Raw genomic sequence first — 26,769 nt, 5'->3', positions numbered from 1 at the left:
CATCATCTTGTTGAAAGTGAATGGTGCATTCTTCAGACCAAATGGCATGCCTACAAATTCGTAATAATGAGCTCACTCTACCCGAAAATCTGTCTTTGGAATATCAGCTTCAAAAATCCAAACTTGATGGTAGCCACCCTTGAGATCAATTTTTGAGAAGTACTTTGCGCCGTTGAGTCTACTCAATGCGGGGCATGGGGAACTTGTTACTATAAGTTTGTTGAATGCTCTATAGTCCAACACATAATCGTGCTTACTTATCCTTCTTTTCCACAAAAAGAACCGGCACATCGAATGGCAAAGATGACGGTCTTATAAACCTGCACGCAGTAACTGAAACAATGCTTGCTCTAACTCCCTCTCCATAGACTTGGATGGAGTTAGGTGGCAAATCATCCCAGAGCATAATGTCTTGGAACTCCTAGAGTAGATCAACCATGGCTTGCCCCATTGGAGAAGCGGCTTGACTGGCGATGGATATAGACAAGTGCACACACTGTACCCTTGCGGATGCCACGACCTGCTTGGATATGAGATATTAAAGGAATCCCTGGTATGCTCCGATCATTGCGTATCACGGCTGACTCGGGTAAACCTTCCACAATCATGAAGGTATCCTGCCATAAATCAGGAGTTAGCACATGATCACGGCACCACTGAATCCCAAGGATCATGTCGCACCCCATCAAAGGTGTCAGTATAAAGTCCCATGTAAAAATGACCTTTTGAACTGAAAAAGTAAATTGTATGGCCTTATGTGTGGTGTGCGCGCAAGCTGGGTGTAAACCCATCCACTAAGGCACCAAAGTGCACCCCACTTTCTTGGCAAGCTTAGGAGAGATGGCATCTTCTAAACTCCCCATATCAAACAAGACAATGAACTAATGCCCTTTAGCTATGCCATATGCTCAAATAAGAGCCTTCTTTAAGTCTAAGAGGTCTCCATCCTTCTTACCTGGAAAGGCCACCGAGGAAATGGAATTCAAAGCAGGCAAGATTGCATTTGTAGCTGAGGCTGGTGGCGGGGTTGGAAGAGCCAATGCAGTGGTGAGGGTAGAAGTGGGCGCTTTCGCAACTTTTTTGGCAAGCCACTTGGGACAATCCTTCTTACCATGCCCAACAATGTGGTGGCAACGAAAGCAACAATTTCTTGGTGGTACCACTTCTATTCGTCGGGCTGTAAATAGCCTCGCATAATGCCCGATTTAGCCATTTCATCTCGAGTCAGCTTGGGCTTGGACTCCTTCATTTGACCAGAAGATTGGCCATCTTTCTTTTGGTGCTGGTTCTCATTCTTCTGATCCTTACATGCTGGGTTGGTTGACTACCGTAGGGCTTTGGAATCCTTCTGGACCTGCTTGGGCTTTCCCCCTTCAGCATCATTTCTTGATTCTGGACAAGAGTCAGCACCTGATAGTAATTGGGCGGGTTGAAGTTCCGAACGGAAAAACAAATGTTAGTATCCAATCTCTAATGAATTGCTTTAACTTATCGCTTTCAAACACGTCCAATTGCTGCACCAGTGTGATTACCTTGTCACTGTAAACATCATAGGCAACCCATTTTTGAAGAGATGAGAAAACTCATCTTCCAGAGGTTAAGCATATACTGAAAACGAGCTTTGAGATCGGTAACAAACATTGCTCAAACAAAATTCGTCTTATAAGTTGTTGGGTCAATATGCTTACTAGCCCAATATTGCCATCAAGTAACTGTCTCACGAGTATGATGAGGGGCTTCTAGGTGAACTTTGTATTGCTCATCTTGAATTCATGCTAGCAGAAAGTGAGTGATGAACTGATGAATAAACTAAAGGATAACTGAGGGATGTGTCAATTTTACAAGCAAAAATCTATGAGCAGGTTTATTCAAGCGTGTTTTTCAAGAGATTTAAGAAATTGTATTTCTATAGGAAACGTGATTTTAACACTTTTATTTTCACTAGAACTAGATTCCTTTATCATAAAGATATACAGAATAGTCACATATTCAATTTTACATAGCATAAATTTTCTTATTCATAGACATTCTTTGTACCCTTGTTAGTACCTTAAAAAAGTTTTGCTCATAATTACTCTCAATGTAATAATATTATACATATATAATTACTTATTAAGCACATTTATATCAATATGACAAGAGCTTTCTAGTGTTTTAATAGCATAAATAACAAGATATTTATAGATATGTTTCTAAAGAAGTTTAAATTACTACAAATAACTATTAACTTGGGCTTATATATCACTATACATGTAACATTTAATACTATGTATGCAATATTTTTCAAAATATAACCCCATGGATGTGCTCAAATGGGATTTTTCAATCAATTTAAGTAGCTGAATGACTATATTTGGACATTGGATGTGAAAGATATGTCACTTTTAAAAGTGTTGTCCATGGTAGTTTTGCCAGCAAAACTACCTTGGAAGAAGTAGTTTCGCTCGTAAAACTACCTTCATGGCTTGCTTCAATGAGGTTTCTTTTTTGAAAGCCTTTCATGAAGCTAGGTTGAGAGAGGGTTTTTAATGTCACTCTCTATTAAGTAAAAGTTGTAAGAAGGATCATAAGGGAATTTTCATAGAGAAGTCTACTCTATATGTGGGTTTCTTCAAAAGCTATCCCATTATGTTACTCACCATTCCCAAAGATTCATGTAAAGATATGTGTATAAAATAGGCATTGCTATAATACTTTGCATATTTCTAAGTGAAACTATGTTTTGTTCTGATCTGTTTTTTTCATTATTTTACATAGTTGGAAGCCTTTTTTTTCCTTCGCTCGGACGCTTGAAAAATGCTCGTCCCCATAACTGAGTGGTCACACTTACTGTCATACTTAACCAAATTTAGTATGGACCAGGTGAGCGGGGTTCCTTTTCTCGATGACAAAGTTGTGGCGGTGACTGCCACCGTGCTAAAACTAGCCTGCATAGTGGCTAACATCTGTTGGTGCTGGAGAAGCATCGCCTCTCGGTTTAGATTTTGTTGCCTCTCTGCCTGGGCGAGCTCTGCACTGCCTCCTCATTTCAGTGTTTCTCGTGCATCAACAAGAGCAGTTTTTCAAAATCTGTGGTTCCTCTTTCTTTAAGAGGTTTTTATGCCTCTCTTTCTTCAAGATGTTGTCTTGTATTGTCCAGCTACCTTCTGCTTTCTTTCAGCTGTTTTGCATGTTCTTCAATTTGTTGCTCCAGAAGATTTGCCATCATCTCTTCAGCATCATGCGGAAGCTTTTTTTTTTTTTGTCTTTCACCTCTTCATAGTCTTCAAATATGGCATCTTTCCTCGAACCTTCCATGGCACTTGATTGTCTATCCTTTTCAGATCTCAACACAACCATACAATCGTGGTAGCCAAGTTGGATACATACCGAAGCTCTAATACCAATGTAACATGCAATGGTTATCTGATCGTGTAATCGCAACAAGATCTCCTTTAAACCCTTAGCTAGGAATTAGAGTTATGCACACAACACCATAGAGACAGAAAGGAGATGAGGGTAGAGAGAGACTAGAGACGACAACCGATTGGGTCCCTGCACCCACCACTAAGGACCCCCTCCTTCGATTGGGGGAGAATTTGCTTTCATACTTGGAGAATTGAAAGATACAAATAACACTCTTCGAGAGAGCACGGAAACACGCTTTTGAAGAGTAAACTGTGCACACATATTGTAGACCCAATGACCTAAGAGGCACAACCAATACTGAGACCTTCATGCTGTCCACACTAACAATGTAGGGCACTTTTGCAAGGCAAGAAATAGGCTTGTGCTGTCCACCGGAACGCAGGGTTACTGCATGAGTGAGAGTGAAAGATGAGAGTAATGGAAGCTGAGACAGAGCTGAGACATGACTAAGAGATGAGCTGAGAAGTAAGCTATGCAAACTGCAAAAGAGAGCTTCAAACAGCTGATGAAACAGTACCCACACACAACTTATGAAACGAACCAAGAGATCTCCCAAACAATATTGGCCAGCCATAAAAATTGATGGCACAACTAACCAGCTCCCACGAGCTCACGATCACTGGAACAAGCAAAAGGCTGTGTACTAGATCAGAAACTCTTTTTTCTTTGCATCAACGACCTCTAAGGCAACTCAGTACTGATGAAACAAGATGGGCAGCTCCCACCGTGAACTGAAATGAGCAAAAAGCTCGTGAAAACACGATCAACTGCCCTCTACAACTTGAGACAAGCAAGAAGATACATGTAACCAATCCGCCCTCCCTCTCTATTGATGGGGCAACTGAAAGTTCACTTGTAGCTCACGTCCCCTCCTTAGTGTTTCATGCAAAATCTCAACCATTGATTGGCTCTTTTTCATCCACCAATGAGAACCTAACCTTTTATCTCACTTTTCCACCCTTCTTTATGGTCCTCTACTTTTCGTTGTGGACATGCGAAGTACTCCTTACCTGTAGTCTCCTTCAGTTCTTTAGTGACCACACCTTTTTTCCATTTCGTTGCCCCTTCACTGTCAGTGCTTCTCTAGAGATTTTTACACATTTTAAACCCGTTGATGCTAAGGTTCCAAGGTCCATATCCAAGCTTCCAATGGCCATCCAATCATCAAATTGGCATCAAAGTCTATGTCATCATTTCCTGCCATTAAGGTTCTCCATACAAGTAAACATTTATTCATAAAATATATATTCAATTAAAAATATCATCTCAAAAAATAGAAAAGGCCACTATCATGCTATTCACTTGCTATCATCTCCTACCCTATCCATGCTAGCTACAATTGTGCCTATCAGTGCTAGTATCACCTATACATTAGTGCTCTTATACATAACCTATATAGCATTTTCCTTCTTTACAAAAAGTTATTGGCCGCACCAAAAAAGCCCATCAATGACAAAATATCCTATCATAGGAACTATTTGCACTTTGTCAATGTAGCCAGTGTGTCACATTGCACCCAAGTGCAAGGGTGCATGTGACTCTCTCTCTCTCTCTCTCTTTCTCTCTCTCTCTCTTCCCACTGCTATGTCAAGGTACACCTCTCCTCCACCTAAAGAGGTGTGAGATCCTCATCCATAGATATCTCTGGATGATCCCGTAGGGCCGATCGACAACACAATGCAGTAAGACGAGCATGTGTGTCCCTGAAGCAAATGCTCTCGATTGGGGTCCCTCCGTGAGTTCCATGCTCCCTCAATCCCATGCTCTAGAGCCCCCAAGATGGAGGTCACAAAGCTGGTCGATGGGTGTAGTATCTATGCAAGGAATCCCTCGAACTCTAATGTTGAGAGCCTTAGTAGCTCTTTGCTGCTGTTGCAGGATAGTGAAACGGTGGTCTTTGCAGGCTCCTATTTCACAACATCCACCCATCTGGATGTCTTTGCAATAGCCGATTGTGTGGTGGTAATCTGGGTCTCCACCACTGTTACACTACTTGAGGGCCGTTGGTAAGTGCTGCAGTCTCCTTATGAGATGGGATATATCCTGTCCTAGACTCCATATGATGCAAGCTGTTCCTGTATGGTGCGAGCCTTCTCCTGTGTGAAACGAGCCTACTCCTGTGTGAAGCGGCTCAGCTCCATCTCACATGTACATAGGCGGTGGACCTCCAACATGAGAGGCTCCCATGCATTAGATGGGATAGCATGTACTTGAAGAGATGGAAATGGAGCTGGTATGAATGGTGGCTAAGAGGCGGAGGATGGCTAAATGCAGTGACTGAGGGGGGATGTGGACACAATGGCAAGAGGTATGGTGTGATGAGGGGACTCATAGAGGGATGGCAAGGTGAGTTCAGCTGTGGATGGGAATGGTGGCTGGCTGAGGGGGGGGGGGGGGGGCAGAGAGAGAGACAGAGAGAACATGATAAGAAATATAATATGGAGCATGCCAGCAGCTCCAATATATTGAACAACTTCAGACCAAGAATGTTTCGAAGTTCAGAATAAATACTCTGGTTGTATGCGACCATATTTGTCATCCAACTCAAGATCTGGAGCTGATGTCTCCCTTGTGTCTGTTTGCAAAACCCAAAAAAGTTTTTGTATGTACATTGTTCTCAACGAGCCATATGTTTAGTAGTCAATCTTTAAAATTTTTTATGACCACCTTTCCAAACTGAATACCAAAAGTCCAAAAACCAATAAGCTGCAGACTTCACTTTTAGCTCTCTCCGTCTGATCCTACTTCCTCTCCCTACCCTTCTCCTCTGATGTTGTTCTATGCACACCTACCCAAGCAAATAGCATATTCATTTTATAAGTTCATTATAAAGATGCAAGAACAACAATGGAGCTCATGCAACTTAGACAACATCAATATCTTGTCTAGGTGCAGACAATTGGTGGCCCACATAAATTCAAGCTTGCTCTTTCTTAACACATCCCCTAGCCACTCTTGAAAATAGTGGATCCCCCTCCATTAGCAACCCCATACGGTGCTCCCTCTCTTTATCTCCTCCCTGAGCCCTACCTTTCTTGCAACCTCTCTTTCCTGTGTCATATAGTGACTCAACATTGCCCCCAAATTCACCCTTACTCCTCTCTCCAACTTCCTCCCCCGTTGCACTTCATTCTAGACTAATCATATACCTCAGCTCTCACTCTCCAATCCCATTATCTGATTTCAGTCCTCCACACCCCCTACCCAACTAGAGAATCCCACAATTTTATAAGCCTAGTCGTTTGCCAGCATACTCCTTCACCTTTCTCAAAATTTCCCCCATACACACAAACCAATTTGCCAAGATACCATCACCCATAGATACACACATCAGATGCACCTTGACTGCAAGACGATGCTAAGCAAGCATTGCCGAATCTTAAAAGTTCCTTAAGAAATGGGATACTATTTCCTAAACTCTTGCCATGCAGCCCTGATAGGTGCCATCCCTCCTCATCTACTCTAGCAAGGGCTGCTGGGAAGTTCACCATGAGCCACAAACCAAAATAAGTAGATATTTTGTAGCTAGAGGCTGGTTCCAAGCTGCAAGCAGACTCTCGAGACAACCTCATTTGATACCTACTGCTCAAGACAGTGCCTTTCACATGATGGGATCTAGGCTAGATGTACTCGTCTGCCAATGTGGCTAGTATACAGAAGAGGGCACCTGCACGTCCTCCCTAAAGGGATGGCCCTCCTACAACCAAAGCCTCCGCTATGTGTAGTCCTCTCCAAAAGATCAGCAGCCAATGGACCAATGCTTGCCCAACCCCCCCTCAGCTCTAATCTACTGCCATTGCAGAGAATTGAAAGGGTAATTATTCAAAAGTTTCTAAGAGCAACTAGGGGCTCTCATTGTAGAGCCCCACCAAATCTTGCAATGTGAAACGCTCAAGAGGAATCATACTATAGCATCCCATCCTCTCACCATCTACAGTGGTAAGCAAGGTCCTAAAGAACTGTCGCATCTAGAGTGCCTCCAAGGTGTACTCATCCACAAGTCTCAAACCCTCTCTTTGGGCCTCCCCAATGGCTGCCTCATCTCCTCGATATGCCATCTATTCCCCCACATCTGCCTCAGAGCAATGAGGTGCTCCTTCAACTACTTAAATAGATGATCCAATATCCCATGCACCAGCCCATGCCGTGATACGACCCAATCCAAATCTCAAAGCCTGAACCCAAATCTAGAAATCATGGGCGATGGCACATGAAATTTCCACCCAGCCAACCTCTAGAGAAGCAAAAGCTCAAAAGCAAGTATGTAATTGCTCCTGCATGCTTTTCCCAGACCCCTCATCTCCCTAGATGAATCTAGATGCCACATGTCATGATCTGAAAGCCCATAGCATGCATCCTTTTTACCCCTCTCTTGGGATAAACGCTAATTCTATTTGTCCCTTGGCAATTCACACATTTAGGTGCACATAGGTCTTTAGCTTTAGATTCATCTAGTCTGCTGTGCCATATCATCCTCACCAAGGACCTTGACATTGACTCCTTTAACCGTTTACATAAAGCACAATAAAATAATACAAAAGTCCGTCCTCACAAAAGGAAAATTTCCATCAACCCTTCTGAGGTCATGTTATCTCAACTAGAACATAGCATTCCTCTCCTCTTCAGGCATCAGTGTCCTCAATGATGAAATCTGGCAATACTCTCCGCATCTGGTATATGCATTCCCAAGTAGCCTCAGATAAAGATAAGCCATGCCATGCAACCAACACCATGGGTATCTTCCAATTGCGCACTTGTATTGTTCCTTGGTCTAGGATGTTGGTTTGTGGCTTGCAATATCCTCTATCTCTTAAAACAAAACAATACCCTAGATTAGTGAGTCACCTGGGTGCAAAAATTTATTTAAATGAGAAACATGAAACAATGGGTGAACCTTACCTTGTGGTAATTCCAATTTATAGGCCACCTTTTCTATTCTTTTAAGAATCAACCACAGCCCACAATATCGGGGCGATAACTTAGTACACTCTCCTATAGTTAAGGACTTGGAGTGTGAAGGAACTAGGAGAAATATTTTTCTCCTTCCTTAAATTCTCTAACAGATCTATTTTCATAGCTCTATCCATAGCTTGACAGATGTTAGATCTTGCAAGTGCTAGCATCTCTAACATCTGAATAACATAGTTCGTGGCACTAGGCACTTCTGAGGTATTACAACCATAGTTGGATTTGCTGGTTTATAACCATAATCTAACTCGAACAAACTCATTCATATAGAGGAACGTTTTCTACCAATGTAGGCAAACTTTAACAACGGCAACCACTTGTCCCACGTATGTTGCCTCAATGAAATGTATGCTCTAAGAATATCCTCTAAAGTTAGGTTGACTATCTCTATCTGACCACCGTTTCAGGATGATCCCCATGACCCATTCCCAACTCAAACCTCAGTGCCTCAAACACCGCAGTCCAAAAATGACTAGTAAATTTAACATCCTATCTGACACTATGGTCTTGGTAGTCCATGTACACAAACATATGTTTAATAAACAAATCTACAACTTGTGGGACACTAACAAACTCCAAAGTCAGAATGAAGTGAGCCATCTTGGTAAGACGGTCAACCAACACAGGGATAGAATCATATCCACCTTGTGTCGTAGGCAGACCAACAATAAAGTCCATGGAAATGCTCTCCTATCTCTACCTTACTCTCACTTGACATGAAAAACACCGTGTCACATATTCATGAATATGCTTTTTCATCTTTGGCCAAAAGAAATCTCGCTGCATGAGATCATGTCTTCTCGACAGCTGGATGGGACGCACAAAGGCTACCATGGCATTGTCGAATGACCCTTTGCTTGAGACCGATTCCGACTAAATACATATACCTTGCCATTGTGTTTCACCATACCATCTGCTATGGTACATCGTGAATAAGTTTGGCCTTTTCTAGATACCAGGTTATCTATTTCCTCGAGTTTAATCATATAAACCTTAGGCCAAAGGCTCTGGAGAAACTTGTCCACTTTCTAAGTTTCCCTGATCTCGATCATTTGAGCACTCTCTAATATCGTGAAACTCATATTATGCATAATGCGTGACAACACATCAACAACTTTATTTTCCTTCCCTGTTCAGTACCGAATCATCATATTAAACTCCTGCATGAGCTTTGCCCACCTAGCTTAGCGATCCCTGAAGTCAAGTTGTTTAGAAAAATGCTTCAGAGTATCATGATCTACATCTATATAGAACTTTGAACCACACAAATAATGCCTCCATGTTTTCAAAGCATGAATAACAACGATGAGTTGGCCAATTTTGCTAAGAGGGAGAAAGCTTCTTGCTTTCAAAGGCTATTGGGCTTCCTTATTGGAGAAGAACGCTCCTACTGCAATGCCACTTGCATCGGTTTCTAGGAAAAATGGTTTCGGGGATAACAATTTTTAACACTGGAGCAGAGACCATAGCTTGCTTTATAGCGTTAAAACTCTCTTATTGATTCCGTCGCCATCGAAAAGTACTTTATTTGAGGTTAGGTCAATCAAAGGAGATACTCTTTCGAAATATCCTTTGATATGCCTTCAAGGCTATAGAATTGTTATGAACCTTATAATCCCTAACGACAAAACGATGTTGCATCAGCTTATCTGTGCACTGATGTCCTCCCACATCAAACTCAACCAACTTCCCACCTGACCAGTTGGAAGCCAAAGTGCTTGACCATAGTTGCGTTCACTATCATCTACTAAAAATAAAATCGTGACGTCCAAGGTTGCCTCACACAGCCAACGATTGTTTCAAATCCAAACACCCTTTGCATACCAATTCCATCAAGATTCACATCAATCATGAAAGAAGCTCGCGTCCATTTCAACCCGTCAAGAAACAAGAGAGATAGAGTCACGTCTCTATTCCCCTCAACCTATCGCTCTAGCTGCTTGAATATCATTTATGGGGATCTCCAGATAGAAAAGCAAGATGGGCAAAGGTTGTCTCTTCATAGCACAAGCATCATGATCAAGTTGCACGTCTGTGAACGGTTTTATTGTGTTACATCAACTCGAGCGTGAAGAAAAAGCAGAGCGTAGAAGAGGTTGATGAAAGTGTGTGGAGGGAAAAATCCATAGCGAGGGGCAGTGCAATTGATCATTGCCTCTCAACATAGAATGTAAACCAACAAAGGAAAAGAGCACCAGCACCACACTAACTTTTCTGATACTACCCAAGCCATGTCTCGAAGCCTGAACCCAAATCTAGAAATCGCATGAGTGATGGCACATGAAATTTCCACCCAGCCAACCTCAGATCAAAGGTACATACGTAATTGCTCCTGCATGCATTCCTCACATCCCTCATCTCCCTAGGTGAATCTAGATGCCACATGTCATGATCTCAAAGCCCCTAGCATGCAAGGCATAAACGTTAATTCCATTTGCCCATTGGCGATTCACACATTTAGGTGCACCTAGGTCTTTATCCTTAGATTCATCTAGTCTGTGCCATATAACCCTCACCAAGGACCTTGACATTGATTCCTTTAACCTTTTACATAAAGCATAATAAAATAATACAAAAGTCAGTCCTCACAAAAGTAAAATATTCACCGACCCTTCTGAGGTCATGTTATTTCAACTAGAGCATAACACGCTAGTACCCCACTATGCCTAGCCAACGTGCTTCATGGTCCCCAACATGAGTCCTCAATCTTGAACCTTAGGGTGCTAGATAAGTAGTTGTCACTCAATCTCCTCTCGAATCCAAGGGTTGGGCTAGAAGATGACTCCGTACCTCATTAAGCTCCAAAAATCGAAAGCCATTCCTGATGGGATTCTTTTGTGAAGATCCACCTATAAGGAGGCTACCATGACCCTCCCATCTTTGGCGTATCTTGAGTAGATCTTGCTTTAGAAGGAGCTTTGATTGCTCCAAACCTTGGGTTTCGCCCAAGAGGGCTCGACTCTCCATCTTCGGGTCAATTATGGCAAATCCTCCCTCAAAAGGAGGCAAGATAATTATTTTCCAAACCTAGCCCTAACTGTGGCCAACAATATCTAGTCTGACCACCAATGCTTCGCCTACAAGGAAGAGTTTAGTAGAGCTCAATACAACAGCTTACAGAAAAGGTTGTCCAGGATTGGAACCCCCTATTGCTGAGTAGATATGTTTATGACACCCAAGATAACATGTGTCTTGACCTCTATAGATCTAGAGAAAGCCAAGGGTCTCACCCAATGAGAGAGCCTAGAGGTATAAGGAAAGATGCCTACTAACTTGTGCCAATGTTAAGTAAATTGTACAATGTGCATTAATGATTACTTATATACAAAGAGTGGTGGTGAAATCGGCATGTCCCAAATGTAAAGGGTGAGTGTGAAGAGATCATTACAGTTCTGAAATTAGAGTTATATATATATCGTTGTAACCTTTATCATGCTCATTAGAGGGTTTGTTCATATTGTATAGGACATCTTGTGTAGGGATGCATCCCTCCTCTTCTCTTCTCTCTCCCACATCTCAACGCACTGTGGTATCCCCAAAGTGGTAACTCTGTACAACATGTAACATACTAGTTTCATTAATGAAAGGGGATTTTTTAATTGGAAGACTTACCGGCCATTTACAAATAGGAGGGGATTTTTAAATACTTGTAGAATATAATTATGATATGTACATGTACGGCAAGGACTTTTAAAATCAAAATCACAACATGTATACGTACATAAGAATATAAAGAATCTAGAATGTTAAGTATAGGGTCTTTTAAGTGTGTCATCGCTTGCACATGTTACATGGTATTTTATAGAGCGACTACCCTAGGGTGGCATCAAAGGTCAATATTGGTTAATCTATACACTTTGCAACCTTGCATAGGGTGTTTTCCAAGCCATAACTTCTTGTTGTAGATCTTTTTTTAAAAGAAACCAATGGAAAAAGCTTCCCGATCAAAGTTTTAGAGCTCGAGTTATTCCAATTTAGAGTGTTTCAAAAGTATGTGGAAGTGCATGTTTTTTTGAGATTTTTTACCAGAACCTTCTATTAGAAAACCCTTGGGACTAGAGAGGCCAGGCATCATCCCTTGCCCTTCGATGCCAACAACAAGCCTTGCACGTCTAAAAAGCACTTGCAGAGAGGTTGGACGGTATTGCAACATGTCCTATGATTCCTGATCCTCGAGGTCAAGCACCACCAGTCCAGGTATAACAAGTTCTGCTACATGTGATAGCATACATGGTTCTATTTTTTGCATCTATTTTTGCCTCATTGTGTGGAAGTAAAGCTTCATTTGCACATAAATATAGGGGTATCACTTTTTCATCCCCAACAATGAGCCGTTTCTTATATGGATCAAATGAAAATACGGTAAAAGCCTGCAATCCTTACTTCATTGATATAGTCAAGGAGATTGCAGCATTCATACCCTCATACACTCCTCCCTCGTGTGGAGGCATTGCACACCACAAATTTGAACACAGAGAAATGCGCCATAAGCAAGATTTGAGTCTGATCAAATAATGGCTGAGATGTGTCACAGTGATGGGAGAGGGATGGAGTGACACTAGGAGCCACTCTATTCAAGACACATTACATATACTCTAGAGAAGCTAGCATTTTCATTGAAGCTATTAAGAATTTTTTTTTTTTTTTGCCGAAAAAACACTGCTGATTATATTACTTCGAAAAAACAAGATACATGAGGTCAGTTTTGCAGCTGACGAGACTGCGTTCACAAATCGGACGCAGCCCTAAATGGAAACAAAAAGCTCTCTCTCACGGAGGGATCAGGCAGGTGTGAATAAACAGCCAGAGAGGTGGTGAATAGCGCCACTGAAGGCCCTGAGAAGTATGCTCGAAGAAGAGGCCCTGCGTATCCCAATCTCGGAGGAAACGTCTCCGCTTCTCCCGGCCAGCCCGGGAATCTCCCTGTATCTGGTCCCACTGGCCTCTGAGTGTGTGTATAATCTCACTCCACATGTCGGTCATGACCTGGGCAGTCGAAAGAGAGGTGCCACCGAGGATCTACGCGCAGCGTGAGGTCCAAATGTGCCATCCTGCGATGCTACTAATAATCTCCCAAACTGGTTGCCTCTCTTGAGATCCTGTGTCCGCCTCTGCCAGGTGCGGCGGGATGCCCTCGAGCGGCCCCGAAGTCCCCTGTGTGATAAGGAACATGGGGTCCTGCGGGCCTGCCTCGAACAACTGATGAAAGCCAGGTGTGGTGCTGCACCAGCAGAACGCGCCCCAGGTGATCAAACCTAGCTCCGGTGCTGCGCGAGTAAGGATCCCGAAGGTCCACCTCCACACTTCCTGGGCGCGAGTGCAGCTCCACAGGCAGTGTTTTGGTGACTCCTCGTCCTCATGACAAATCTGACAAAGTCCATCCTGACCAATCTGCCGCAACCAACTCCCCACTGGAAGACCCTTGTGGGCGAGTAGCCAAAAGAAGTAGGAAATCTTCCGCAACCGCCAACTCTCCCACAAGGTCTTCCAGAAGGCCTGCAAAAATAGCCTAGAGATACCCTGAGCATACCAACTGGGCCGCTGGGTGGGCGGGCGGCTCTGTATCCTCCCGAGAACTCTCCTGCCCAATGTCGTGCTGTAAGCGAAGAAAGGGGTCGGCCCCTGGCCTGCCACAACCTCTGGCCATCTCCACTCACCTGGGTCCCAATCAAGCTCTGACAAGGCCCGCCCCTCCCAAAGCCAGAGTCGCCATAACTGCAGCTGATCCTGCTCTATACTAGGATCGATCCGCCAAACCTTCCCCACGAGGCCTACGACCCGAACCCTCTGCCACGGGAGAAGGGGGTCGATGAGCACACCCTCTCTCCTGAGTCGGCCGTCCCCCAAATTCGCGAAGAAGGAAACAGAGGTGGCGTCCATATGGCCTGCAACCACCAGTGGGATGCCACGGGGGGTGAACTGTCCAAGCCAACGGTCATCACCAAGCATGAGGATCTGAATCTCGGGTGGAGCCAACCAACCGGCAGGAATCGCTCCGTCTATCTCTGTGCGTCTCGCCTGAGCTCCACGGACACCTCCAGCTGCGGCTGCTAGAGCAACGGTCTCCAAGTGTCTGTAAGTGTCCCTCCAAACTCGAAGGGACAACTCATAGAAACTGCTGATGCTCCCCGCTCCTCCTGCTCCCCTCCTCACTGCTGCTCTCCTCGCTGCTGCTCCCCCCGCTCTCTGCTGCTCCCCCGCTCTTTGCTGCTCCTCCTGCTCCCCTCCTCGCTGTCCCCTCCCTTCCCTCCTGCTGCTCCTCCTCCCTGCTGCTGCTCCTCTCCCCGCTCCCTGCTGCCTCTCTCCCCGCTCCCTGCTGCTTCTCCTCGCTACCCCCTCCCCTCCTTCCTCGCTGCCCCTTCCTACCTGCCCTCTCCCCTACACTGCCCCTTCCGCGCTGCAGCCTCCCCCCCTGCGCTGCAGCCTTCCCCCCCCCCCTGCGCGCCTGCTGCTGCACCCCCTGCGCAGCAGCCTCCCCCTGCGCCTGCTGCTGCTCTCCTTGCGCAGCAGCCTGCTGCTCCTCCCCCCCCGCGCCTGCTGCTGCTACCCCTGCGCAGCAGCCTGCTGCTCCCCCCCCGCGCCTGCTGCTGCTCCCCCTGCGCAGCAGCCTCCTGCTTCTCCCCCCCCGCACCTGCTGCTTCTCCCCCCCCGCTGCAGGCTGCTGCTCCCCCCCCGCTCCTGCTGCTGCTTCCCCCCGGCTGCAGCCTGCTGCTGCTTCTCCTCCCTTCTCCCTCCCTTCTCCTTCTTCCTCTCCTTCTTCTGGATTACCCCTATTTTCTTATAGGGGTCTCCTGGGATTTAGGAAAGCGGACGGAGTTTTTATTTTTGTGTTTGAATCGGCCAACACACCTCGATTGACGAATGGGTTCCCATTCAGTCAATCCGTCTCCGCTCACACCGGCCGCGAGAACTGTAATTTTTTCAAAAGACGAGCTACAGCAGTTGCAAAAGGATTTCGAACATGAGTGTTCCACGACTTTCTTCGCACGCATTCATGGCTCACACCCCTCCAGGTCACAAGCTAGAGATTGGATGCTGTCAGCGCTTCCTCAGGACCTCGCCCCCCACCTCAAGGATGTTCGTTTGTTGGGACGGGGTTTCTTTCAGGTGTGCCTAGATTCCCCGGACGTCACGAGAGACCTGCTACAGGCCGGGTTTTTACTTCTAGGCTACAGGAGGATCTTTTTGTTTCCTTTTCAACTGGGATTTGACCCGGTTGAAGAGGACAAGCAGGGAGTTTCTGTTTTCATCAGGTTCCCTGGTCTTCCCTCAGTCTATCACCAGCTTCTTTCAGTTATTGGCGAGAGGTTTGGTGTGGTGGCAGAGATCCCCCCTCTCCCTGGCGAGCCCTCTTCGGCTGCTGAGGCGGTCAGGATGGACGGGGTACCCAGGGTTAGGGTCCTTGTCCAGGACCCCAGTATTTCAGATGATCATATCATGCTACAGCGACCTGATGGGTCTTTTTTCCGCCAGAGATTTGAGGTTGCAGGTCGGCAGGACCAGTGCAGGATTTGCAGATCCTCGGGGCACTTCGCCAAAGATTGCCCAAAGAAGAAAAAGAGGCCCACAAAGCAACCAGCTCGTACTCGCTTACGACAGAGAGCTGGAGCAGGACCGACCGCTCCACAGATACGGCCTCAGACTCGGGCTCCCCCCTCTCCTAGGGCTACTCGAGTCCCTTCAGCACCCCACCCCACCTCTGGCCCACGGTGGGTTCCGGTCGCGGCTAGGCCCTCTACTCTAGTTCACTCCTCCACCTCTTCGGAGGCTACCCCCTTGGAGCCTCAGGAGGAGACTACTGTTCAGGAGCCTTGTTCGACTCCACCCTTGGATCAGGCTGTACCTTCCTCAGCAGCGCAGGTAGTTGGCACCTCGTCTGCACCACTTGTTGATCAGGATCCAGTACAGGTGCCTCCCTCTTTCGACAGAGGGAAGGGGGTTTTACATTCTCTTCCTGCTTCGGTAGGAATCCTTCGTACCCCCTCCCCAGGACTGGCTCAGCGGAACTCTTTTTCCGCTTTGGAGGACCTCTCTTGCCTCCCAGATGATGATTTTGTACCCTCTACTTTTGGAGAGCCAGTTATCGGCATCCCTGTTGAGAGATCCTTCTCTCTCTCACCTGTGGATTTTCCTCCCCTCGGACCTCGTGTGTATGGCAGGAGGTCTGCTCCGGTAGAGGCTTCTGTTTCCGCCACCAGGTCGGGTAAGATATTCCAACCCACTTCCTCCCGCCGATGAGGATAGCCAGTTGGAATATACAGGGATTGGGCGGCATCCCTCATCGCCGTCGCAGACAGCTGATCAGGAATCAGCTCCATCCAGGTGTTTCAGGTGGTTCCCTAGACATTCTTTTTCTTCAGGAACACAAACTGGATTTCAGAGATTGCTCCAAGTCAGGTAAGCTGCTTTCAGGCCGGACTTTTTGGCTTCCTGCCTTGGGAACCAGAGGAGGTACATGCATTTCAGTTTCAGACTCTATTCTCCCTCTGGTCATTGGACACGGTACCATAACCCCCTCCAGGGCACAGTGGGTTTTACTTCTGATTGACGGATGTAAGGTTGGTTTCCTCAACCTTTATGCTCCAAACAACAGAGGGGACCGTGTTTTGTTTTGGAAAGAGTTGCTCTCGTGGGCTGACATTGCGGATTCATGGATTATTGGAGGTGACTTCAACATGGTTGAGGCACCTTCTGATAAGAAAGGGGGCAGAGAAGGTGGTATCCACTCCCTTGAGAGAGCAGCCTGGGATGCCTTCTTGTTCAGGTTTAGTGGCAGAGATGTTTGGTCAGATGATGCATTTCTTGTTCAGTCTCAGTCACTTTTGTTTTCATGGTCGAACCATAGGGTGCAGATGCCTATCCATGCTCGGATTGACAGATTCTATGTGGATGACTGGGCTCTTGATAGAGGGGGGACAGTTTGCATTGCACCCGGTGTTTCCACTTCAGACCATTTTCCGGTAATTTTGTCCATTTCAGAGCCTCATCTGAGAGGACGGTCTCACAGTATCAGGATCCCAGACGCCTTATACATGGATGAGACTCTCACAGAGGTAGTGTTGGAGATCTGGGTTTCTCATATGCAGGGGGGGGTGGCCGGTCCTTCACATGTGGCCACAGCACTTGACAGTATCAGCGACTTCTATCACTCAGTTGCTAGTGCTCGACGAGATGAGGTACTCAGGCGAGAGATCGGTATCCGCCGGCAGTTGGCAGCCCTTCAGAGGGAGGAGCAGAAACGACCATCAGATGCTTGGGTACAGGAGCGCCTTGCTGCCGCAAGGGCTCACTTGCAGACCTTGCTTGATCAGAGAGCAGAGTATGCCTTCCATGCTCGGGAGTCCTTTTGGATACAAATGGGAGGGAGAGTCAATAAACATTTTTTCTCTACACTTGGCCCCAGACATAGTAGAGAGAGTGTCAGGCAGCTTATTGACTCTGACGGAGTTTTGCAGTCCCATCCGGAAACCGTCATGCATTTAGCGACAGATTTTTATACCTCCCTTCTTTCCGCAGATCCGAACTCACAGGCTAGAGAGGCGGCTAGAGGTGAAGTTTGGCAGAGTTTACCTGTGTTGGTCACCCCAGAGATGTTATGCTCACTTGATGCACGCTTTACCAACACAGAATTCAAGGCTGCTCTTTCTGCCCTTCATAAGGGCAAATGCCCTGGTTCTGATGGTCTTACTCCTCCTTTTTTTATAGCCTTTTGGGATATGATAGGTGATCATATTACTTCAGCCCTGCAGGGCATTTGGGACTCGGGTGAGATGCCTGACTCATTGACCGAGGGACTCATTCACCTTATCCCGAAAGGTGGCAACAGGAATTTTGTATCCCATTGGAGACCCATCACTCTTTTGGGCACACTTTACAAAATCCTTGCCAAGGCGATCAGCATCCGACTACAGCCCCTTCTTCCAGACCTGATCCATGATACTCAGACAGGCTTTGTGCATGGCAGGAGCATTTTTGATAATATCTTTTCCTTTTGGGAAGCCACAGAGTGGGCTATGCAGAGTGGGCAGAGGCTAGCAGTTTTACTCTTGGACTTCGAGAAAGCCTATGACAGAGTAGATTGGGGTTTTCTTGAGGGCACTCTTCTACGGTTTGGATTTTCAGATGCTTGGATCAGAGGTGTGGCCTCCCTTTACAGATCAGCCCACAGCCAGGTTTTGATTGGTGGGGTAAGGGGTGACAGGTTTCAGATTTCCAGATCAGTTCGTCAGGGATGCCCTTTAGCCCCCTTCCTCTTTCTTTTTGTGGCAGAAGCTATGAGTATCTTTCTTAGATCTCAGGCTGAGCTTTTTGGGCTGAGACTGCCCTTGAGACAGGAGCAGGAGCTTTTTGACTGTGAGTTGGCTGATGACACTGCTATTTTTATTCAGGCCTCCTTGCAGTCACTTGTTTCTTTCCGGACAGCCTTGGATATTTTTTGCTCAGCTGCAGGGGCACACATTAACTGGCATAAATCCTTTGGCTTTTGGATCAGTGATGAGGACACTCCAGGCTGGGGTGTTGACATTGGTTTTTCCTGGATTCAGAGGGGTGTTCCTATCAGGTATTTGGGATGCCAGGTAGGATTGGACATCTCTCCAGCACAGCAGTTTGCCCCAGTACTAGAAAGTATAAGGAAAAAGCTCCTATTCTGGAGCTCTGCCAAACTCGACCTTGCATCTAGAGTTGTGGTAGTGAATCAGGTTCTCTTGGCCACCTCCTGGTTCGTGTGTTCTTGCTGGTGCCGGTCTAGGGATTGCATCACTCAGCTCATCAGACCAGTCAGGAATTTTTTATGGAGTGGACTTGATGGCACAGCAGATGTTGCAGCAAGGGTGGCCTGGGAGACCATTATTCTCCCTACATGTGAAGGGGGCCTTAATGTCATTGACCCGGACTTGCAGTGCAGGGCATTGCTTTGTAAGGTGGTGGTGAGGGGACTCATGCCTGGGCAGGAACCTTGGAAGGATTTCTTTTTTGGACGCATTCAGGCTTGCACACCAACCTTGGGAGATGATTGGGTAGACAGCCCTCGCTGGATTTTCACATCAGCCCCTCTCAGATCTCCTGCCTCTCCTCTCATGACTGCCATCCTGAAAGCTTGGGGGAGCTTCAGGAACACTCTTCGAAGGATTCCTCCTTCTACCGTCGAAGAGATTGATAGGCAGCCGATCATTTGGAATGATAGTATTCTTGACGAGCATGCCAGACCATTGGGCACTTCCCATTACATGCAGTGGTCTAAATGGGAGAGAGGCCCCGCCTACACAGTAGGCACTTGGAAATCTTTTATCAGGCTACCTGTGGATCAGAGACTGCAGTCCGTGAGTCACCTCAGAGGGGTAGCACGCAGGATTCAGCAGATAGATGCAGCCATCCCGGTGGAATGGACAGTTGAGCTGCCTATTACTTCCACCACTTGGATGGGAGCTTTTTCGCGGACATCAGTTCCTTTACAGGTGATCGCTCTCCGAGGTCTCGGGGAAGACGCTCTGGTATTTGATGTTGGGGATGGAGGTTTACTTTCTACATCCAGGGATGGCATTCTTCTTGAGGTTGCCTTTCAGCCTGTCAGGATTGCTGGTTTTGTGGACCTTGGAGCGGGCCTGCAGTGGTACTTAGACCCCGACCCTCTGCTCTTGGCCTTGGGATCCTGGAGGTTGTGGTTATATGGAGGTGCACCTATCAGGTGCTTGCAGTGGGACCCAGGAGAGTGGGAATGGATAGATCATGGGCACCGAGAGAGGGGGATTCCCTTCTTTCGTTTCACGGTTGGTAATGCCAGGAGGTTTCAGCTGAACAGTAGGGGTTGGATTCCCTCCAGAACCCCCCATTGGGAAAGCTTCTTCATCACCGCAGACTTGCGTAGAAATTTCTGGAGGAGGCTCTGGAAATCCCTCAGAAATAGAAAGATCACTCTTTTCTTTTGGCTTTCTATTCATGGAGGGATTGCAGTGAACCTGTGGAGATCACGTTTTGGGGCTGATCCCACTTGTCCTCGTTGTCACTCTGCAGAGGAGTCAGTGCGACATTGCCTTTGGGACTGCAGTCAGGCGAGGACTGTTTGGAAAGGGGTTGCTCGGATACTCAGCATCTTTCACACATCCCCTTTCTTCATGACTTGGGGCTCGGTCGCATGGTTATCTCTTACCGGGCCCCAGGTGTTTTATGAGGGTGAGCCTTCTTCTTGGGCACTCTCGGTCCGCCGGCAGATGATAGAGCCCTGCTCTCTACAGGATGTACCACTTACTCCTTTCAGAGCTTCTCATGTTTCAGTGGACACCTCTTGGGAGATTTTGGCTAGCATTTCCTCTTGGCACATTTGGAGAGCCAGATGTACTGAGGCCTTGGATGGCACCCAGATACACCCATTACAGGTGTTCACGGGTATTTGGACTGACACGGTTCACACCTTGATAGCCATATGGGCTAGCATGCAGGGTTCTTCACGGGCAGCCTCTTCTAGAAGGACTATTTTTCTTCGAGTTTGGAGGGGTTCTCCCTTTTTCTCGGAGGCTTCTACCGGATTGAGATGGCACTTTCAGCCTCAATCCTTTCTTTTTGGCTCTTGAGCTTTTCGTGCATTGCATGATGTATCCCGTATGGAGCTTGCTCTAACGGTTTTTCTTTAATACTTAATAGAAGTCTCTTTTTGCAAAAAAAAAAACTCGAAGGGACCGGGCTGGCCCCCGCATCCAACCGTCCCACAGGATATGTGACCTCTCCCCCAGCTGAAGGCCCAAGGTATCTCTGACCTGATCGTTCCAGATGAGTGGCTGGCAATCGATCTCCTCCTGACATGGTCCATGATCTATAAGAATTTCTAGAGGGCATCCAAAGTGAGCACAAATATTGTCTATGAGGAAAGCAGCTACACAGACTTCATGACAGGATTTGCCTCTGCCCATCTTGTGACATAATCAGTTGCAACTAAGATATAGTACTTTCCATGGCGAGAACAAGGAAGAGGTCCCACCAAATCTAGCCCCCATTTTTCAAAAGGCCCCAAAGCTTGGATAGGGTGAAGTGGGCCCCTTTTTCGTGACAAGTATGACAAGTGGTACACCATGCTTGGATGTCCTTATGCAAGGTAGGCCAAAAACACCCTGCATCTAATACTTTCCTTGTTGTACTCTCATGAGCAAAGTAACCCCCACAAACATCCTCATGACAAGCTTCCATTACACGTTGAGCTTCTGTGGTTCCAACCACTCTACGCAAGACTCTATCCTTTCCCATTTTATATAAAACATCCCCCAATAAAGTGTAAGGTTCAGACTTCCTCAATAGCTTCTTTTTAGAATCCTTTGACATGTCTTCGGGAATCTTTCCCTCCTGCAAATAATTATAAACATCCTGTAGATCTTCTAATCCTACATCAAGAAGTAAGACACATGCTGATAGCTCCAATGCTTCCTAGGCTAAAGCATCAGCCCTAGCATTTTGTTGCCTTGTTATGTGCACAAATGATTTCACTCCCAAATCTTTACATAAACCCGTAGCTTCTTTTTGCAAGGGTTTGAGAGCCTCATTACGTACTTGCCACATTTCCTGCATTTGAGATATGACCAACAGAGAATCTCCATACATGATTAATCCTTTGATTGCTCTTTCTTGGCTGCATTTCAAACCGTAAATCAAGGCTGCATATTCAGCCTGATTATTTGACTTCACATAACCAATATCTTTTCCATCAGCAACAATTTCTTTTCCTGCAGGATCACACAAACATATTCCAATACTTCCTCTTCCTGTCTTCCTTTGGAAGGCTCCATTAAAATGCAAGGTATACATTGACTCTATTTCTTCTTGGATTGGCTGTGAAAGTGATCCCTTATTTGTTTCTTGCCATTCTTTTTAACTTGATCTTATATTTCCTCTGCTACTTCCCAAGTGGCCCGAGTAGAATGCTCTGTCAAAGAGGTGAAGTGAAACTCCTGCAATTCAGCCAACCATTTAACAAATCTTCCAGTGGGATTTGATTTCTTCACCAAATAAGCCATAATCACTGAATCCACAAGGAAAACAAAGTCTTAGGAAGCAAGTATGATCTGAATTTGCGGACTGCATATATCATTGATAACCCTTTTTTTTCTACTTCTGAATACCTTCCTTCTGCATCCATCAAATGTGGACTGGCATAGAAAATTGGCTGCATAAATCCCTTCTCTTCTTTCTGCAGCAAAATTGCAGCCAATGCATTTTCGCTACAGCTTATACTAGCAAAGAAAATTTTGTCCCAATCAGGGGGCACAAGCACCGGCCCTTCTTTGAGCATCATCTTCACTTCATCAAAGGCTTTTTGAGCCTGATCTGTCCATTCAAAATCAGTCTGCTTTCTTGCCAACTGATGTAAAGGATGGAGCTTTTGTGCTAACTCCCATAAAAATCTCCCATAATAGGTAACTTTTTGCACAAATGTTTTCAATTGATGGGCTGACTTTGGTACAGGCATATCATCAATGGCAGTCACTTTTTCAGAATCCATCTAAATTCCATTTTGCGAGACCACATGTCCCAATAACTTTACTCTATCCTCTGCAATGTGACATTTAGTTGGGTTGAGGTTGCCTTGTGCATCATCTATCCGTTGTAATGCCAAATGATCTCTCTTTGAGCTGAAAATGCAAAAGTCATCTATATACACCCGTATGAACTTGCCCAAGTATGGCTCAAACACCTCATTCATAAACTGCCAAAAAGTAGCAGGAGCATTCACCAATCGAAATTTCAAAACTCTATATGCATAAGTACCTTAGGGTGTTATAAAAGTAGTTTTGAATTGGTCCTCCTCTACAGTCCCAATCTGAAAATACCCGGAAGACCCATTGCATACTGTATATCTCTCATGTCCTGCCACTTGGTCTAATATCTCATCTTGAAATGGAAGTGGATAATAGTTCCTCTTTGTGCATGCGTTCAAGGAACACATCTATGCATATTCTCCATTTCTTCCATTCCTTGGGGTAACAACTAAAGAGACATGGCTGTAGGAGAATGTCAATCTAACTAGGAATGGAATGGAAATATGGAAAGCATAATGGAAAGGCAAAATGGAAAGAAAATGAAAGAACAAGTGCTAGGCAATGATAACCAAAATACTCACATGTAGGTAGCTTGATGTTGACTGATGTAATAGACAATAGACAAGTACGACACTAGACTATAGAAAGCCATAGTGTATATGGGATACCTCCCAATATGACACGTGGCATGTCTAGGACTCACTCGACTATAAAACACACCTAGAACACCCATTTTAGACTCACTTTGGCTTCATATTCCAACACCCCCCTATGAAGGCAAGGTGAGAGACTACTGGAATGGAACCAAGAACAGAACATGACAATGACAGTCATCAAACTGTGCACCCCATGTAACTCAGAGGCTAAAATCTGAGTGTGTTCAGAGATTGATCCAAGCACTCTCATGGCTTGAGACTCAACATGCTCAGAGGCTCACATTCTAGCATGGCTACATGACCAGCTCATAGGTCTAGGAATACACCAACATCCTGAAACTCGGCCAGGCCTGATAACAAGACCTATCAAAGCTAATACATATGGCTCCCACAATACATCTCCCCTTGGCTTCATAACAAGATATGTTAGGGAGCCACACACCAAAATAAAAAAACCAATACATCTTTTTACGAGGACTATCGGTGACTACAGCTGAGGTAGTATTCCTTAAGATTATAATATGGAAAGGTGTCACTTCTATTGAGTGAGGAGAAGCGTGCTTGTGGTGCCGTCATCACTGAGCCCTTAGCCCTCAACCCCGCTCAGCTCTAGCCTCGCTCGGCCCTCAGTCTCTTGCCTAGCCATTGATTAGCACATAGACTACCTAGCCCGTCGATGAGCTGGTCCAGCAGTTCGTTGCCGAATAGGTCATCGTCGCCAAGGAGATCGGGATCCCAAAATACATCAAGCTGTAGTAATAAAAAAATAGATCTCTAATGATAAGAGATGTCCCCAAGTAGACACTGCACACGTTGATAACTGTATCAAGTTTTTAAGCACTGTATATAGTTGTGGGTAGGCACATAGTTGTACACATCTAGGGTAGGTGTGGGATTTTGGCATTTGTGGATTTTTCTTTCACAAGCATGATGGACTGATGTATAGTTTTTTGAGACAATAAAGTATGTTTTGCAGAGACTTCATGGGAAATGATGAAATGCAATGTAGTTGTACCAGACTTCCAGAGCAAGGGTGTCCAGTATGTGGTCAAGTGAAATGTTTTTGGGGTCATGTATTTTTTTTTTCCGAAAAAACAGTTCTAATTATATTACTTCGAGAACAAGATACAAGAGGTCAGCTTATAGCTGACGGGCTGCGTTCACAAACCGGACGCAGCCCAAAAGGTAGCGTAATAAATCATACTCTCACGGAGGAATATGCTGAGTGTGAATGAACAGCCATCGGGGTGGTGAGTAGTGCCACCGAAGGCCCTGCGTAGTCTGCTCGAAGAAGAGGCTCTGTGAATCCCAAGCCTGGAGGAAGCGTCTCCGCTTCTCCTGACCAGCCCGGGAGTCTCCCTGAATCTGGTCCCACTGGCCTCTGAGGGTATGAATAATCTCACTCCAAATCTCCGCCATGATCTGGGCAGTCGATAAGGAGGTGCCACCGAGGATCTGCGCGCAGCGCGAGGTCCAGATGTGCCATCCTGTAATGCTGCTGATAATCTCCCAGACTGGCTGCCTCTCCCGAACTCCTGTATCAGCCTCTGCTAGGTGCTGTGGGATACCCTCGAGCGGCCCCCACGTCCCCTGTGTGATAAGGAAAGTGGGGTCCTGCTGGCATGCCTCGAACAAGTGATGAAGACCAGGTGCGGTGCTGCACCAACAGAACGCGCCCCAAGTGATCACTCCTAGCTCTGGTGCTGCACGAGTAAGAAGCCCGAAAGTCCCCCTCCACACTTCCTGGGCGCGCATGCAGCTCCACAGGCAGTGTTTTGGTGACTCCTCATCCGCCTAGCAAATCTGACAGCAACCGTCCTGGCCTATCTGCCTCAACCAGCTCCCCACTGGAAGACCTTTGTGGGTAAGAAGCCACAGGAAGTATGAGATCTTCCGCGGCCTCCAGCTCTCCCACAAGGCCTTCCAGAAAGCCTGCAAAAAGAACCTGGAAATACCCTGTGCGTACCAGCTAGGACGCTGGGTGGGGGGGCGGCTCTGCATCCTCCCGAGAACTCGCCTGCCCAGAGTCGTGCTGTAAGCGAAGAAGGAAGTCTGCCCCTGTCCTGTCACAATCTCTGGCCACCACCACTCTCCTGGGTCCCACTCAAGCTCTGACAAGGCCCGCCCCTCCCAGAGCCAAAGACGCCAAAGCTGCAACTGGTCCTGCTCGATACTAGGGTCGGTATGCCAGACCTTCCCCAGAAGGCCTACGACCCTAACCCTCTGCCACGGTAGTAGGGGTCAATGAGCGCATCCTCTCTCCTGAGTCGTCCGTCCCCTGAAACCGCGAAGAAGGCGATAGAGGAGTCGTCCAAACGTCCTGCGACCACCAGTGGGATGCCACGGGGGGTGAACTGTCCCAGCCAGTGGGTGTCTCCAGGCATGAGGACCTGAGGCTCAGGTGGAGCCAACCAAGCGGCTGGGATCGCACCGTCGATCTCCGTGCGTCTCGCCTGGACTCCGCGTGCACCTCCCGCTGCGTCTGCCAGATCGGCCATCTCCAGATGTCTGTACGTATCCCTCCAAACTCGAAGGGACCGGGCTGGCCCCCTCATCCAGCCGTCCCACCTGATATGTGATCTCTCCCCCAACTGAAGGCCCTCGGCGTCCCTGACCTGCCCATTCCAGACGAGCGGCTGGCGATCGATCTCCTCCTGACAGCTGGGCTGGGACTGAATGAGACTGAGACGGAGCCGCCTCCAAACCATGAGGAGGCTACGAACGAGTGGGGAGCGGGGCTGAGTGAGCGGGGCGGAAGTGAAGATCCACCTGAAGGACGGTAGCCACTCTCCACCTCGGCGCGGGACACAAGAGCCGACTCCCTGCTGAAGTAACATCTTCCACGTCTGCCCCCCTGGGGTCAAACCGCAGATGATAAGCTTGCCTAACAAGGCCTGACTCTGAAGCTCTGGATCAATGACCCCCAGACCCCCCTCCGCCTGCGGAAGAATGACTGTCTGCCAAGCAACCCTGGCTCTGGTATCTCTCTGCCCATCCTCCCCAGACCAAAGAAAGTTCCGAACCAACCTCCTGAGCTGTGCCACGCTGGATCTCGAGAAGCACCAACAGGAAGCCACATACCAAGCCGTGGCTAGAAGGACCTGGTTAACTACTAAAGCACGACCTGCAAGGGACAGCTTAGCAGTGCTCCAGAAAGCCAGCTTCCGTCGGATGGAATCTAGCACCGGGAGAAACTGCTGAGCTGGCGTAATGTC

General features: G+C 46.7%; 1 protein-coding gene across 1 annotated transcript in view; it reads right to left on the bottom strand.

The window, feature by feature from the left end:
• LOC147899890 (uncharacterized) overlaps positions 1-26,769 on the bottom strand; it is a 124,310-nt gene that overhangs the window by 8,923 nt on the left and 88,618 nt on the right. The window contains exon 4 of the mRNA XM_087377483.1: positions 5,920-5,983. Within this exon, the coding sequence (XP_087233609.1) occupies positions 5,920-5,983 (64 nt within the window). The remainder of the gene's footprint in view (positions 1-5,919; positions 5,984-26,769) is intronic.

The sequence above is a fragment of the Dipteris shenzhenensis genome, chromosome 7 (genome assembly GCF_047967505.1).
Source record: "Dipteris shenzhenensis isolate YYH24624 ecotype China chromosome 7, Dip_SZ_1.0, whole genome shotgun sequence".
Classification (NCBI taxonomy): domain Eukaryota; kingdom Viridiplantae; phylum Streptophyta; class Polypodiopsida; order Gleicheniales; family Dipteridaceae; genus Dipteris; species Dipteris shenzhenensis.
The sequence above is the reverse complement of the archived record's forward strand: the minus strand, read 5'-3'. Positions and strand labels throughout refer to the sequence as shown.